This window comes from Mustela lutreola, chromosome 4 (assembly GCF_030435805.1).
Source record: "Mustela lutreola isolate mMusLut2 chromosome 4, mMusLut2.pri, whole genome shotgun sequence".
Taxonomy (NCBI): Eukaryota; Metazoa; Chordata; class Mammalia; order Carnivora; family Mustelidae; genus Mustela; species Mustela lutreola.
The window spans coordinates 91,010,041-91,024,114 of NC_081293.1; the positions used below are offsets into that span (position 1 = coordinate 91,010,041).

General features: G+C 43.9%; 1 protein-coding gene across 7 annotated transcripts in view; it reads right to left on the reverse strand.

Annotated features, from left to right (window-relative positions):
* The window catches only part of TAF5L (TATA-box binding protein associated factor 5 like), a 32,612-nt gene extending 18,615 nt beyond the window's left edge, over positions 1-13,997 (reverse strand). For 2 of the 7 annotated variants that reach the window (XM_059170527.1, XM_059170534.1), the window contains exons 1-3: positions 13,843-13,996; positions 3,569-3,713; positions 636-740 (exon numbers count right to left, since the gene is read on the reverse strand). In XM_059170527.1, coding sequence (XP_059026510.1) covers positions 636-740; positions 3,569-3,710 — 247 coding nt within the window. In that variant the 5' untranslated portion in view covers positions 3,711-3,713; positions 13,843-13,996. Of the gene's footprint in view, positions 1-635; positions 741-3,568; positions 3,714-13,033; positions 13,433-13,453; positions 13,617-13,842 lie in introns of those variants that run through there. The other 5 variants (XM_059170530.1, XM_059170528.1, XM_059170529.1 and 2 more) reach the window with 5 other exon arrangements.
* Between the last annotated feature and the right edge of the window lie 77 nt (positions 13,998-14,074).

The following is a 14,074-nucleotide window of genomic DNA, read 5'->3' on the forward strand; positions in this document are numbered from 1 at the left end:
ATTATCTGTATCCCAGGCTTGGATGAAATTACTTGCTTGTACTTTTGAATCGCCTTATTTCACCAGGGAAGAAACCAGGGCCCCAGAGATGCTAAACAACTAAGTTTTTTTAAGCGATTCATTTAAAAAGTCATACAGTGAGATAGAGGAACTGACTAGAACCCCTATCTACTGATGTTGTGTTTTAGTGGTCATTACACCAGCCACAAACTGGACTAAACTACTTCTAATTTTTTTTGTCTTGCTGATTCATGAGGACTAGGTCTCACACTTTGGGAAATAAGAGGAAAAGTCATTTTGAGATGTACTATATTATTAATAGTGATTTCAATGTACATTTCAAATTCTCTGCATTTAAGGATGTTTCTCTACATGGCTGATTTAACTTTCACTACTTCAGTGCAAGCTGTGGGCATTCTGTGGACAAAACACCGGGAGCCTTAGCCCTCGCCAACTTTAACTCATGACTTAACTCTCCTAGGAGTTCCAATGGATCGTAAGATTGAAAGCAAGGACTGTGCTCAACTACCTTTGAATCTGCACTCAGCACACCCGACCTGGAATCTAGTAGGTTCTGAGGAAAACTTGCATGATTCCTTCTCGATAAGAGGAAGTTCTTAGTGCTGAGCACTTACCAGTGAGAAAATTCCGTAGTCGTCCAAACTGTACTTCATACTGCTGGGGCTCTGCCTGGCAAGGGGCTGCAGACACTATGTTGGCACAACCGGATTCTGATTGGACTGAGGAGGAAAAGATACATAAGGTGGCGATGGGAAACACAATTATTAACCCAGGATGTGGCAAGATGGATGGAAGATGGTGTTAAGTATATGTGTCAGTAGCAATGGACATTTCAGTAGACTTTCAAAATATGGTGGGGCTTCTAGTTAAATACGGCCAAGTGATGACACGTATCCCCTCTCCTTCCTGATACCCAAGATGAAATGACAGTGGAGGAATGAAAAGGCATAAAGTACAGGATTAAGTTGAATGAGAGAGGACATGTACGTAAGTTCCCGAGGGACATACTAGAAAGCATCTGACCCCATGTTTTGACATCCTACAATAATGTGAATCGTTGTGGGTCTGTTTTCAAACCATGGACACTCAGGCAGGCCCTTTCAACAAAAATTCATGTCTCTTGGTTCTGAGACATTTGTTGGTTCGCTGTTTTTTCTCTCAGGGACCCTTACTATTTCTCCTCCTCTTCCTCCTCCTCCTTCTTCAAGAAAGCTCTAGGCCTGGGACACCCGAGTGGCTCAGTGGATTAAAGCCTCTGCTTTTGGCTCAGGTCATGATCCCAGGGTCCTAGCATCGAGCCCCGCATCGGGCTCTCTATTCAGCAGGGAGCCTGCTTCCCCCTCTCTCTCTGCCTGCTCCTCTGCCTACTTGTGATTTCTGCCTGTCAAATAAATAAATAAAATTAAAAAAAAAAAAAAAGAAAGAAAGAAAGCAAGCAAGCTCTAGGCCTAATGTGGGGCTCAAACTCACAACCAGAGATCAAGAGTCACACGCTCTACCGACTGAATCAGCCACATGTCCTGGGACCCCTACTATGGCAAGATTAGATCCCTGAACTGATCTGCTTCCTCAACTTTCAACCTTTCTACTGATTTCTCATCTTTACTACCATTTACTTAAATTTACCACATTTCTTGCTCTTCTCCCAATGTTCTTTGTTTCTTTAAAGATAGCATTTTCTTCTTGGCTCAAGGCTATCAATGATGGTATTTTTGAAGTTTTCTTCTCTTGGCTCCTTGCTTCACTCAAGTTGCTTCTCGCTGATTCTGCCACATCTCCTCCTCACAGTGAGTACGTTGGGTTCTTAAGTGGCTGAACGTGAGGTACTACAGAGCTGATGGAAACTGTGTGTTTATCACCCAGCATGACCTGCATGGGTCATTTCCCAATGTCAATGTCTTTAGAGGTCTTCTCTCTTGGGCAGGTCAGAATCACCAGGGAAGAACCTATAATTACCTTCCTATGGATTTGTGACTAGCTACTAGTGTTCTAGGGAGCGGGACATGGGGAAGAAGGCAGGGTCTCAATATTCTGATATATGCATGTAAACATGTGTTTCATGTCCATTCTGTGAGTTTATGCTTTCTAAAACAACAACAACAACAACATTCCCTTACCTTTCTGCGGGGGTAAGGGGGCATTGGGGAAAAGTGGCTGGGGACTGAGGAAGCCATCTTTAATAATCTGGATGAAACATTAACACATTTCAGAAGACAGAATATGGATGTAGGAATGAAATTAATGCTGCAGGACTGAGGTAGCCACAACATAACATGTACAGAAATGCGGGATGCGGCTGAGAAGTCAATGTGCCCTGTGAGAACTCAAAGCAACACCCTGAAGCAGTAAGATGTGCGTCTGCCTTCAGCTCAGGTCATGATCCCAAGGTCCTGGGATCGAGGCCCACATCGGGCTCCTGGCTGGGCAGAAGGCCTGTTTCTCCCTCTCCTACTCCCCCTGCTTGTGTTCCCTCTCTCTGTGTCTCTCTTTCAAATAAATCAATAAAATCCCCCCCCCCCCAAAAAAAAAGGAATAAGAAGGCAGATGCCTGACTGGGCTACTTCTATTGTTGCAGGGGGAGTCAGAAAGCACCTTTGAGGACATCCTCAGTTTTTACTGTCCCATCATTCTTTTCCTATGACAATGGCAATGGCAACACACCCTTAGAGTGTGAAGGGTCTGGGTTCATGACCCTGAAGACAATAAGGGGGAGCAGAGGGAGCTGCTGCTACCAGTATGGGGGGCAGGAACCATCACGGGATGAAGCAGGTGGTGATGGATACTTAGAAGAGCAGAAGGGGGATGAAGCAGGTGGTGATAGATACTTAGAAGAGCAGAAGGAAGTATGGAATGAGAGAGAGAGAGAAGAGTCCAGTCAGAGCAGGTAAGAGGAACCAGGGCCGAGCTGGAGAAAGCGCTGTGATGTTGAACTCCACATACAGCCATTAAAGCAGCTCCCAGTCACCTGAAAAGCACTGCGGCCATCTGTTTTTTGGCAGAGTCTCCAGTACCCAGATCCAACAGAAGAAAATTATATCATATAAAAACTGAACTTACAACATAGCTAAGTAAAAACTATTTGCTGTTCTAAATAGATTTAAGACGCATTTTTCTAAAAAAGAATCTGATTTCAAGACAAAGGCCAAAAACAAATCTTAAAAACCTCAGGAACATATCTAGGATGCCAATCTTTCCAACCACTGATCCCAAAGTACTGTTCACCCAAGAAACCTGACTTCTGTGGGCAAGGCTCCAGGCTACAGGGAGGGACATGATGGAAACCCTGGCCCTCCGGCTCTTGTAGCATACTAGCTCACAGAGGGGAAAAGCTGCGCATAACATCAGATACAGAGAAAAGCAGAGAATTCCAAGGCAGGATAGGTTACGACAGAAGGCTTCCAGAAGTGGCTTTGAAGGAAAGATAGCATCTCTGAGGGCCGGCACCACCATGTGGTGCAGGTCTCTCCAGAAGAGGAGGGCAAGTAACTTCCCACGGACCTCTGCCTGAGTTCTCCAGCCTGCCTCCCCGGAGGACCCCCCGTGTTACCTGTGAGGTTGGCTGCCATCTCCTCAGCAGTCTGTGACAGCCGCAGTCCTTGCTTCAGGGGACCGTCGGAGTCCACGTACTGCCGGCGTTTGAGGTAGCAGGACACTGCCATCTGAATCTGCTCGGTGCGCACTCGTTTCATGACCTTCGGGGAGAACCACAGAACACTAAGCCACGTGGGAGATGACCCAATGCAGCCAGGACGCACGGGTCAAGTAAGGAGTAGAGAAAGACGTGGCTAGTTCAGTGACCTAGTCAGGATGCAAAGCAAGTGTCTTAGTTCCTAACCTGGTGCACTCTCTCACGTATCTAGTTTCTCAATAGTGATATGGTCAAGCTCAATTGTGGAACACAGGAATATTATGGAGACTAAAGCTGCACAGACCACCCTCCAAACTTCATTACACCACGATTTCCATCGTTCTTGTGGAACTTTTCATTAGAGCTGGTAACAACAAGCCAACAGGACCAAGTTGGTTCTGGAGCCTTTCACTTCTCCTCCTGACTCCAGGAGAGAGGTGTTGATCGGCAGTGAGCTAGCCAAAAAAAAGCAGGCAGGAGGCAATATGAAAATCAAAGATCCGAGAAACTCAGAATCTGGATACAAGGATGTTGAGAAAGTGAGCAGTTAACAATAAGGAAAGAATGCTGTGTTTTTCCTAATAGGAAAAGGCTGGCAGCACTACGTCAATGATTTGAGCAATGTGTCTTTGCTGTAATTCCACTACTGACCACCCTCACTCTTTATTTATAGCCTCAGGCGCAGGAAAGCATCAAAATGGTAAGAGAGTATGTATGTATGCTCTCACAATTCATACAAGAAAGGAAAAGAAAATGGTAGGCAGTGCGCCAAACAGGGCTCAATTACTTTATTGATCATTTAAGCTAATTTGAGGGTTCCCCTCAAAAAGGACTATTTTCCTTGACGACTCAATGAATGATCAAGAAGAAGAGGATCTCCTGAAGGTCCCACAGGTCTCAAACATTGCTCTGCCACAAGTAAAGGATACTGACATCTGGGTGACCCATGACAGCTGGATAAATTTTCTACGTTTGCTCTGTCATGTAAAAATGGAATGCTTGCAACATTATTCATACACATGTGATTGTCCCCATTGAAGTAACTTTCCTCAATCAATGGTTCCCAACATTTTATGAGTGGGAGATCTGCTTTTGGTAATTTATCTGGTGTGTCTGAGTTTTCTGTTTCAATGACATGCACTAGCCTTCTCCTTTCTCCATTCCTTTTTAAGATTTGAAATTCCCCCATTTCAGCAATCTATTTTTTTTCTTTAAACGTTTCAAAAATTTTATTTGTATCTAATTTTTATCCATCTGCTATTTCTTTTAGTGTATACGTGTGATGAATGGCCACATGTTGTACACAAATACTGGGCAACAAATTATTCTACAATTATTTGCAAATAATTCTTTCTTTCCAAACTGAGTGGTAGCCCTTTTAAAGTATACTCTGAATATCTACTTTTCAATTTCCTAAAAGTTCTACAACAGAGGAAACATTGAAGGCAGAACATACCCACACCAAAACATAAATATCTATATAAAAATAAAAATGTTGGGATATTATAAATGTTATTTTAAACTCTGTATTTAGAAAAATTACATTATTTATGCATTTCACTTTTGGATTACCAAAGAAAGTACAAAACATTTGCTAAAAAATAAAAATGAGGGGCACTGGGTGTGATACGGTTGACAGTGATACAATGAAAATTACTAATAAATTTCCCAAGACTGAACCACCTTTTTAATGTAGCATTTGCCTCACTCAGTTTTGGTGTATTAGCCTTTCACTATATTGCCAACTTAGATTATTTTTTAAATTAAGATTTATTTTATTGCCAACACAAGGATTTTGATACTTTGAGATTGGCAATCCCTGCTCCAAGCATTCATCTGTCCATCAATGAAAGCAGATAATTGTTTTCTAGTGGTTACTATTAAGTATTTTTGGCGGTGTATCATTTTCACTGTATCCGTGATTCTCTATGGTTCTCTAACTTGGCTACACCTAAGAACCTCCTATAACTGTGTGTATAAATAATTTCAGCCCTGGAAAGTCTGATTCAATGTTATATTTTGAGAAAAACAATGAATGTGCAGAGACGGTGACAATACTGCCCCTTCTCAGTTTGGCCCCAAGTCAGGGCTAGTCAAATCCAACCAGCTCCCACCGCCCCATCCTGTGCCTTCCCCCCCCGCCCCACCATGATGCTTGCTAAAGCTGCTTTTAATCTAACTTCAAGAGCTCCTAGTCTCCAAACTCTTCCAAAGCAGCCCAATTCCTTGTATTTTAGCTGAGACTAACACTTTTTCAGATTTCTTCCTGCCAATCTCTTGTTGCTATGGGAATACATGCTTGTATCAATGTGTGTCCCTCAGTGCTCCAAATAAGATGGGCATAAGAGATCGCCTCTCTAACAGGAAGAAACCACACATGGGAAAGACAAAGAACAACTGACAGAACAGACCCTGCAATGACACACTGACCTCACAGCAGGGCAATGTTTATGCGCATCAGAGGAGGGGGCAAAAAGATATGAAAGGTAAGGAAGAGTAAACAGGAGTGAGAATAAATGAACAATAGCAAAAACTGGCCATATTTGGGATTGCTAGAAATTAACTTATAAATACTGATTCTGATGACTTTGTCCAAATTAGCTGCCCCAAATGGCAGTTTCTCAGAATCCAAACCATTTATGACAAGGGACCTTCCCTGAGGGTGGGTGGTGAGCCAACAGTAGGACCAAGGACCTTCAGAGCAGGAATGCTGCCATTAACTCTCTTTTATAACCACACTCAACTGAAATACCAGAGACATGACCCAATGGATTTAAGTGGATTTGATTCCAACGCACACATATTTCAAATGAAATAAATAAATAATGAAGAGTTCTGTGGAGAAACCAGCTCCCCTCCCCCTTCTGATTTCTGTAATACTAATATCCATAAATGGACACATGAGGGGGGAAAAAAAACCTCCTTAAAATAGACCTTTCGGGACTCAGACAGGACACTAACACAGCAATTTCCAGTTACTTGCTTAGCTTTCCCCACAATTATGAAATCTTTAAAATTTAAATGAGGGTTGGATATAATTATATCCTTGTTAAAATTTCAGGATTTCCCATGATTTTCAATTTACATAACATCTTAACTTTAAAAAGTAAAAATACATGATCACATACTTTTCTCTTCATGTCATATTAGTAGTATTTCTGGAAATTAAAAGGAATTCTGACATAATATGTATCAATTTCTCACATATCAACAGCTGCCTACTGTTTAATACTTTAACAAAGTTGCTACATAAAATCAAGGGAGGATCATCTTCCTGTCTTAAAGTAACAACTGTGCAGGAAAAACCCCAGTCACAGTCTTGATATTTAACTACAGAAATACCGGGGGTAAAGATGCATGGAACCCAGGCACAGTCTAAAGATGATGATAATACGCGACTGCAACCAAGTAAATTTCTGACTGGTTACAGACCGCATCCTAACTCCGCCCATTCATGTTCAAATGTGTGTGTTGGTGGAGGGTATTAGAAGACTCCCAGGGCACCATGGGAAGGGCTAAACAGGACAAATACTACACAATTCCATTACGTGCTAATAGAATACTGCACGGACAATACCTCTTGGGTAAGGTGGCAGCTTTGAGCATGTATGAATTCGGAATGCATCCAGGCAAATTCACCACCCTGATTCTCAAATCAGCTCCCTGAATGAGTCTACTGACAGTGACTGTGCTTTAAAGCAAATGTGGTATGTGTGCTTTGAAGCAAATGTATTCCCATTATAAATTTATGGTTAGAAACAGATAAAAATGATTGTATTTTCTGTTAAATAAGATGTCATATAAAGTGCATACTAGGTGCCCAAATACATCAGCTCCCTTCTCTTTACTTGCAGAAGTTTAAATGTAGTATCTATCAAAAAGCCATTCTAAGGAGAACCTAAAAATCCAGCTTTTGCATTAATCATCATGAAGTGTATTCAATTATCTTTGTGACAACATAAATCACAGGTGACAAATGAGCCACAGTACTCTCAGTTTTAGTAACACCTAACATAATTTTAACATTATGATGGCCTTTCACATTTGATCTTTGCTCACAGACTGACAAGACTATACTTGAACTAGAAGCTGTGTTCTTTCTAATGGTGTCCCAAGAAGTAAATGGCCTGAATGAGAACAATGCCTGGAACTAGGGGCTCAGGATGTAATATAGCACCTGGAGTTTTTTGTTTGTTTTGGTTTGGTTTTGTGGCAGGGAGGGGGTAGGAGAGAAGCAGAACTCACCCAACTAGGCGGATGCCACTAAAATTGATCTTCTCTAACATCACCTGGGGCCTCTATCATGTTCCAGAAGTCTTTTCTCACTAACTTGTTTCCTTCCCGACGACTTCCCACCCCGCTATCCCAGTATCCTTATCCAGTCAACTGACCCTGCCCCCTCCCTTGGCGGGCTATTTACTAAGACCTGAGATTCCTCAACTCTTGCCAAATCAAACAGTCACTTTCCCACTCTATTCCACAAGTTCTCTTGGCTGCTGCATGTGCCTCCTCCTTTGAAACTCCCCTCCCCTGGCTGCTCCCCCTCTCCCATTCTTGGTCTGTTTCTCATTCTTCACATTCCCCACATCATCATACTACTTACACAAGACTTATGCCGTCTCTAGTTAGATCACCTTCCTGAGCTCAAGTCTGAGGGACATCTCTACGTAGATGCTGCAAACATCTGAAATTCGACATGCTCAAATTTATTATCTTCCTTCAAAACCACTTCATTCTCCTACTGTTCATAGCCAGCTTGACAGGACCGTGGTCTATCACTAAAGCAAAAACCCCAGTCATCATCTTAAGACTTTTCATCTCTCTCTCTCATTTCTAAGAGGCCACCAACTCCTTCTATTCCACACAGAATTCTACCCCATCTTCACTGCTGTGATGTGACAGCACAAATCACTTCCCGACTGGAATATTCCAGTATCCTCCCACCTCTAGCCCTACCTCAAAGCACGCTCTAGAATGCAGCCAGGGTAGAAGACAAATCTGATTATGCTACTACCAAGCTTAAAATTGCTCCCAGCCCTGTCCCAACGCAGGCTGTCCAATCCTGCCATCACTGTTCCTTAGTTTGCCCAGATAGATGGAGAATTCCTGGAGAACAGAGTTTTTCTTATCTTTACTCATGTTAAAAATAAAGTGAGGGTTGGGCGCCTAGGTGGTTCAGCCGGATAAGTGTCTACCTCTGGCTCAGGCCGTGATCTCAGGGTCCTGGGATGGAGCCCCACCACAGGCTCCCTGCTGCTTCTCCCTCTCCTACTCCCCCTGCCTGTGCCTGCTCTGTGTGAAATAAATTAATAAAATCTTTAAAAAAAAAAAATAAAGTGAGGGTTGTCTAGCTTCTGTTTGGAATTCTTGACAGTTTAGGTTCATGATCTTTCTGAATTTTTATGAGCCACAAATATTTGATTCCTGCTTTAATACTGTTTAACAGCACAGGAAAAAAAAAAAAAAAACTCCTACACAAAATCTCAGTAACACAGAAGAGTATGGCACAAGAACGGATATCTACATTATTTACTATGACTTCAGAAAGGAAACTTTCATATGTGTTCTATTTGTGAACACCGTTGTAGATGGAAAAACCAGACATTTTGTTCTCAGAGAATTAGGAGGAATATGTTTTCCTATGTTAATCTTTCTCCATGAAACTGAATCAAATGTAGCCAGGTTTCGGAAACAGTTTGACATTAAAACATTTATGTGATTTATGCATGCGTCGCAAAGTAGAATGATATTAATTTTTCATTTTAGAGTAGTTCTGTCCTATAGGACTTTCCTCAATAAAAATGTTTTAAGTCCGCAGTGTTCAGTATGCTAGCCAACAGCCACAGAGCTATTGAGCAATTAAACTGTGACTAGTGCTGAATTTTTATTTTAATTAAATTTAAGTAAACACATGTGCCAACGGTTACTGTACTAGACAACAGTTCTAAAGCATGGCATTACTTTGTGAAACTAATGTACTAGCGTCTTAGCCTAAAAATGCTGATTGACAAAGTTTTGTAAACATGTCTCATTACTAAATTACCAAATAACCAAAACCGAGTACCATTGACCCCTGAACAACATAAGTGACCCTCCTTGCCCCCCCCAGCAAAAATCTGCATATAACTTTTGACTCCCCCAAAGCTTCATTATTAATAGCCTGTTGACTGAAAGACTTACTGATAACATAAACAAAGAATTAACATGTTTCATGTAAGAGTTATGTACTGTATTCTCACAATAAAGAAAGCCAGAGAAAAGAAAATGTTACAAAAATCGCAAGGAAAATATTTACAGTACTGTTCTATCTTTATGGGAAAAAAAAAGTCTGTGTATACGTGGATCCACACAGTTATACCTGTGTTGTTCACGGGTCAGCTGTATTTTGCTAGTAAAACAGAACTACCCTCTATGACAACCAATCACTGTGACTATGATACATTTCAATACATTTTACCAGACGAGTATCTTATTTGACTGCTGAACAAAGAATTATGAATGGAAATTCTCCACAGTGTTTTCTAAACCTTGCCAGTATGCAATGTTTTTTAAACCTTCTAAAAGTTAAAAAATGAGAAAAGGGAATGTGTTCCAGGAGAGAGAAAGATCTGCAGTCAATTTCTGTGAAACATCGAAATAAAAGGTTAAGTTCAAACCCAAGACAATGATCTGCTTGCAATGAGAAAATTAAGAAGAAATTTTGGGGGTTAATTTAAATAAAAAAACCTTTGAGGACTATAGAGGAAACAGTCAAACGTCTGCTTATAACCTTTATTAACTTACATATATTTAAAAATACATTATATAATGCAATATATTAATTCACAAAACAATTTTACTCTATTCACTTTCATCTTCTACTTACTGGTCTCTCTGTGCTCACTTAAGCCACTTGGAATTATCAAATTCCATTTTCTAGAGCCACAATTACCAAATCAGCTATTAAAGAGAACCTCTTGAGTCCATACATGATGCTCTCATTGGAAATCTCAACCAACAAAAGCCAGCAACACCTCCTCAGGAGGGCAGAACATTTTTCAGTTCATCATATTGATTGATTGGATAAATATGTCAAAGTAGCATCAACTGAAGTTATTTTCATTCCATATGTATTTCCCAAACAGCAACAAGTTGTTTAAAATAGAGAGACTGAGGGATGTCTGGGTGGCTCAGTCCATTAAGCATCTGCCTTCAGCAAGGTCATGATCCCAGGGTCCTGGGATAGAGTCCACCACCAGGCTCCTTGCTCAACAGGGAGCCTGCTTCTCCTTCTGCCTACCTCCGTGTCTCTCTCTCTGACAAATAAATAAATAAAATCTAAAAAAAAGAAAAAAGAAAAAGAAAAAAAAAAGCGCGACTCAGAGTGCCCTGTAATAGCAGAGACTTGAACATGTGGTGACACTCTCCTTACAGAGGTATACACCTGGGGGACCCTTTGCCTTATAAACAGGTATATACAGTGTATCCCTGAAGTCAACTTTTAAGAGGGAAGGCTGCCTGGGATGAGCTAAGGGTTTCTTCATGTCTTCTGTAAATGCTCTCTAAGCTTCCAGATTTGGAATGAAGTGCCTCTCTCTGCTAAGCAGTCATTTTCCTCTCCGAGTCACAGGCAGATACAAAGACGCCAGGACAAGCGGATGGATGGGCCTTCCCTACTTTTAATCCAGTCCCACATGACTGCAGGCACAATCGACACAATCTTTCAAAAAAAACTAATCTGATGGCATCTGCTCAGCTTCAAAACTCTACTGCCTCCACCTGTGTGGAGGACAAAAAATTCACTCTCCCTTGTGTCATTCTGAGGTTACTCTGATCCACCTTTGTTAACTGATAGGTACCACCCCACTTTCTCATGAGTCTCAGGGGCTTTGGCCAAGACCTCTCCAGTAACTGGAGGTGCTCCCTACACTGGCACTCCAACTTGGGTAAATCCTAGTCTTTTCCCAGCTCAGTTCAGCTTCCTCCACCACTGAATCCAGGAACAACTTTGTCTCATTGCTTATCATAATATTTGCTTCCTACCCTATCATCCAATAACTAATACTTACTCAGTGTATGCCACTGGTAAGACGCTATTTTAACGGCTGCACATAAATTACCTCCTGTATACATCAACAGCTTTTTAAGCTAGGTAATACTCTCAGGACAGGAAAGCTGAGGCCCACAGAGGTCAGACACTGTCCCAAGGTTCCATAGTGCTAGGATGGAAAGGTCAACTGGCTTCAGGGTCTGAACACTTAACCTTTGCAATGTCCTACTGCCCAAAGGGTTCTACAAAATCAGAGGCTTCTTGACAATAGTGAAGGCTTACCAGTTGCTCGTTGAAGAATGATCTGAATAATTACAGGAAGAACAATTACCACCTGAGACGATGAAGGGAGGCTGGCAAGGACTTCTAGTACCATCCACTGAGTAATGTTGGTTTAACAGAGGATCCCTAGGGCTCCCTTCCAGTGAAAATCAATCGTCAAAATCAAAACCCTTTTTCTTTCTCCAAAGATGTCCTTCACAGGTGTTATGAAGGACATACGTTTGCAAAAACTATCCCCCACTCCAACTAGTTGCTGAGAAACTAAGTGAGGCCTTTACCTAGCTTCACAGTGACAGAAGCACACATAAACTTCATGTTTATAGACAGAAGCAACAAAACTATTCCAAGACACAATAACCTCATTTATTGCTTGATGACAAAGGAAAAACAAAACAAAACAACAACAACAAAAAAACCCCTCAAGGCAAGCCCACTCTTTGGTATCCTAGTTTAACACTGATTTTTCAAGGCAAGAAAAATTTGTAATTCGTAAAGCAAATCAATGTTAGTACAGGCTTCCCACTTAACACAAAATATTTAGGCCTACAAGGAATCTAAAAGGTAGTTTCCCAAAAAGGAAATTACAACAGCTAATATTTAGAGTGTTTTCCATATACCAGGCATTATTCCATTCATTATTTCTTTCTGTGGCAGCCTTTGAAAGATCCACTTTGAAGTCAGCAGGCATCACCTGAGGAAACTAAGGCTCACGGATAGTTACACGGATAGTTACATGGTTTTAACCTTAGCTCTAGACAGTCCGCAAGCCCCACGCACTACATTAAGTTTCTCGGAGTTTAAAGATGTGGCACAAACTCCCCTTCCTGCTCTGACTTTCAAGCGGGGCTGTGAGCACGGCTGGGGAACGGCTGCCTTGTCCTCCTTCCACGCCACAACTCAGGTATGTCACACACTGGTATCACAAGAAAAGACAAACTCCGCCCTCACGGTTCCTCCCGACACAGCACCCAACTAACTGCTTGTTCGCGGGACTCCCCATTCCAAGATTTCAATCTGCAAGGTCAGAGTTTAGGTAATTTAAGACGGACGCCGCATGGGACTGGCAGACTTACCTTCTGATCCCAGAGCCACACCAGCTGCGAGATCCGCAGTATAACGACACTTTCACAACTGATGGGAGAACTGCATGAAGCTTTCAAGCGCTCCACTTCCGCTAAGTCTAAAATGACACCACTGTTTCCCCCATCCACTGACTTCGGACCGACGCCTTACCTCCTACATTTTCAAAAGCCCTGGAGCCTCGCGAGTACCGCCTAGGCGCACCGACCTCTCGCTGTCAGGAGTTAAACCACCCCGAAGGCAACCTTGCAGGTCGGGATCCCCTAGTTCCGACCCGTCTAACTTGAGATCTCTCCTGTCACATGGAGAGGTCGATTTCACACCCAGCCACCCGCAACCACCATGTGCGAAGTTTAATCCCGAGTTCGGCCAAAGGCATTTCCTTTTTCCTTAAATGAAAAGGCGATTCGGACCTGAGCTCCTGCCCTGCTGCCCGGCGCTCAGGACCCCTTCCCGGCGGGCGCCCGGCAGCCGCCCCGGCAGGACCCACCCCGAGCAGGAACGCGGAGCCCTCCAGGTGTAGCTGGCGACTGCAGGCCACGCCGCCCGCGGCCGCCTGGGACTCGGAGGCCGAGGGCGGAGGCGCGGCCGCCGCGCCCGCGCACAGCCGGCCCCGCCCGCCCGCCCGCCCCGCCCCCACCGCCCCGCCGGCGGGAGCTGCGGACGCGCGCCCCGCCTAGGCCTCGCCGCGCGCCGCCGCGCCGCCGCCCGCGCTCCCTCCCTCCCGGCCCCCGCCCGCCCGCGCGCTCCCGGCTCGCGACCCCCTCCCCCGGCCCTCCCCGCCCGCGCGCCCCGCACTCACTGAACATCCCAGGCGGCTCCGGCTCCTCCCGCCGCCGCCGCCTCCGCGATCGGGTCGCTTCCGCCTCCGTCGTCTCTGCCGCAGGGTCTCGCTCCGACGGCCGGCTCAGCCGGGCCCCCGCGCCCCGCGCCCTGCCGCCCCCGCGGCGGCGGCTCTGGGCGGCCGCTCCATGACTGACTGACACGGAGCGGGCCGCGGGGTGGGCCGCTCGGGCCTCCAACGCGCAACCGTC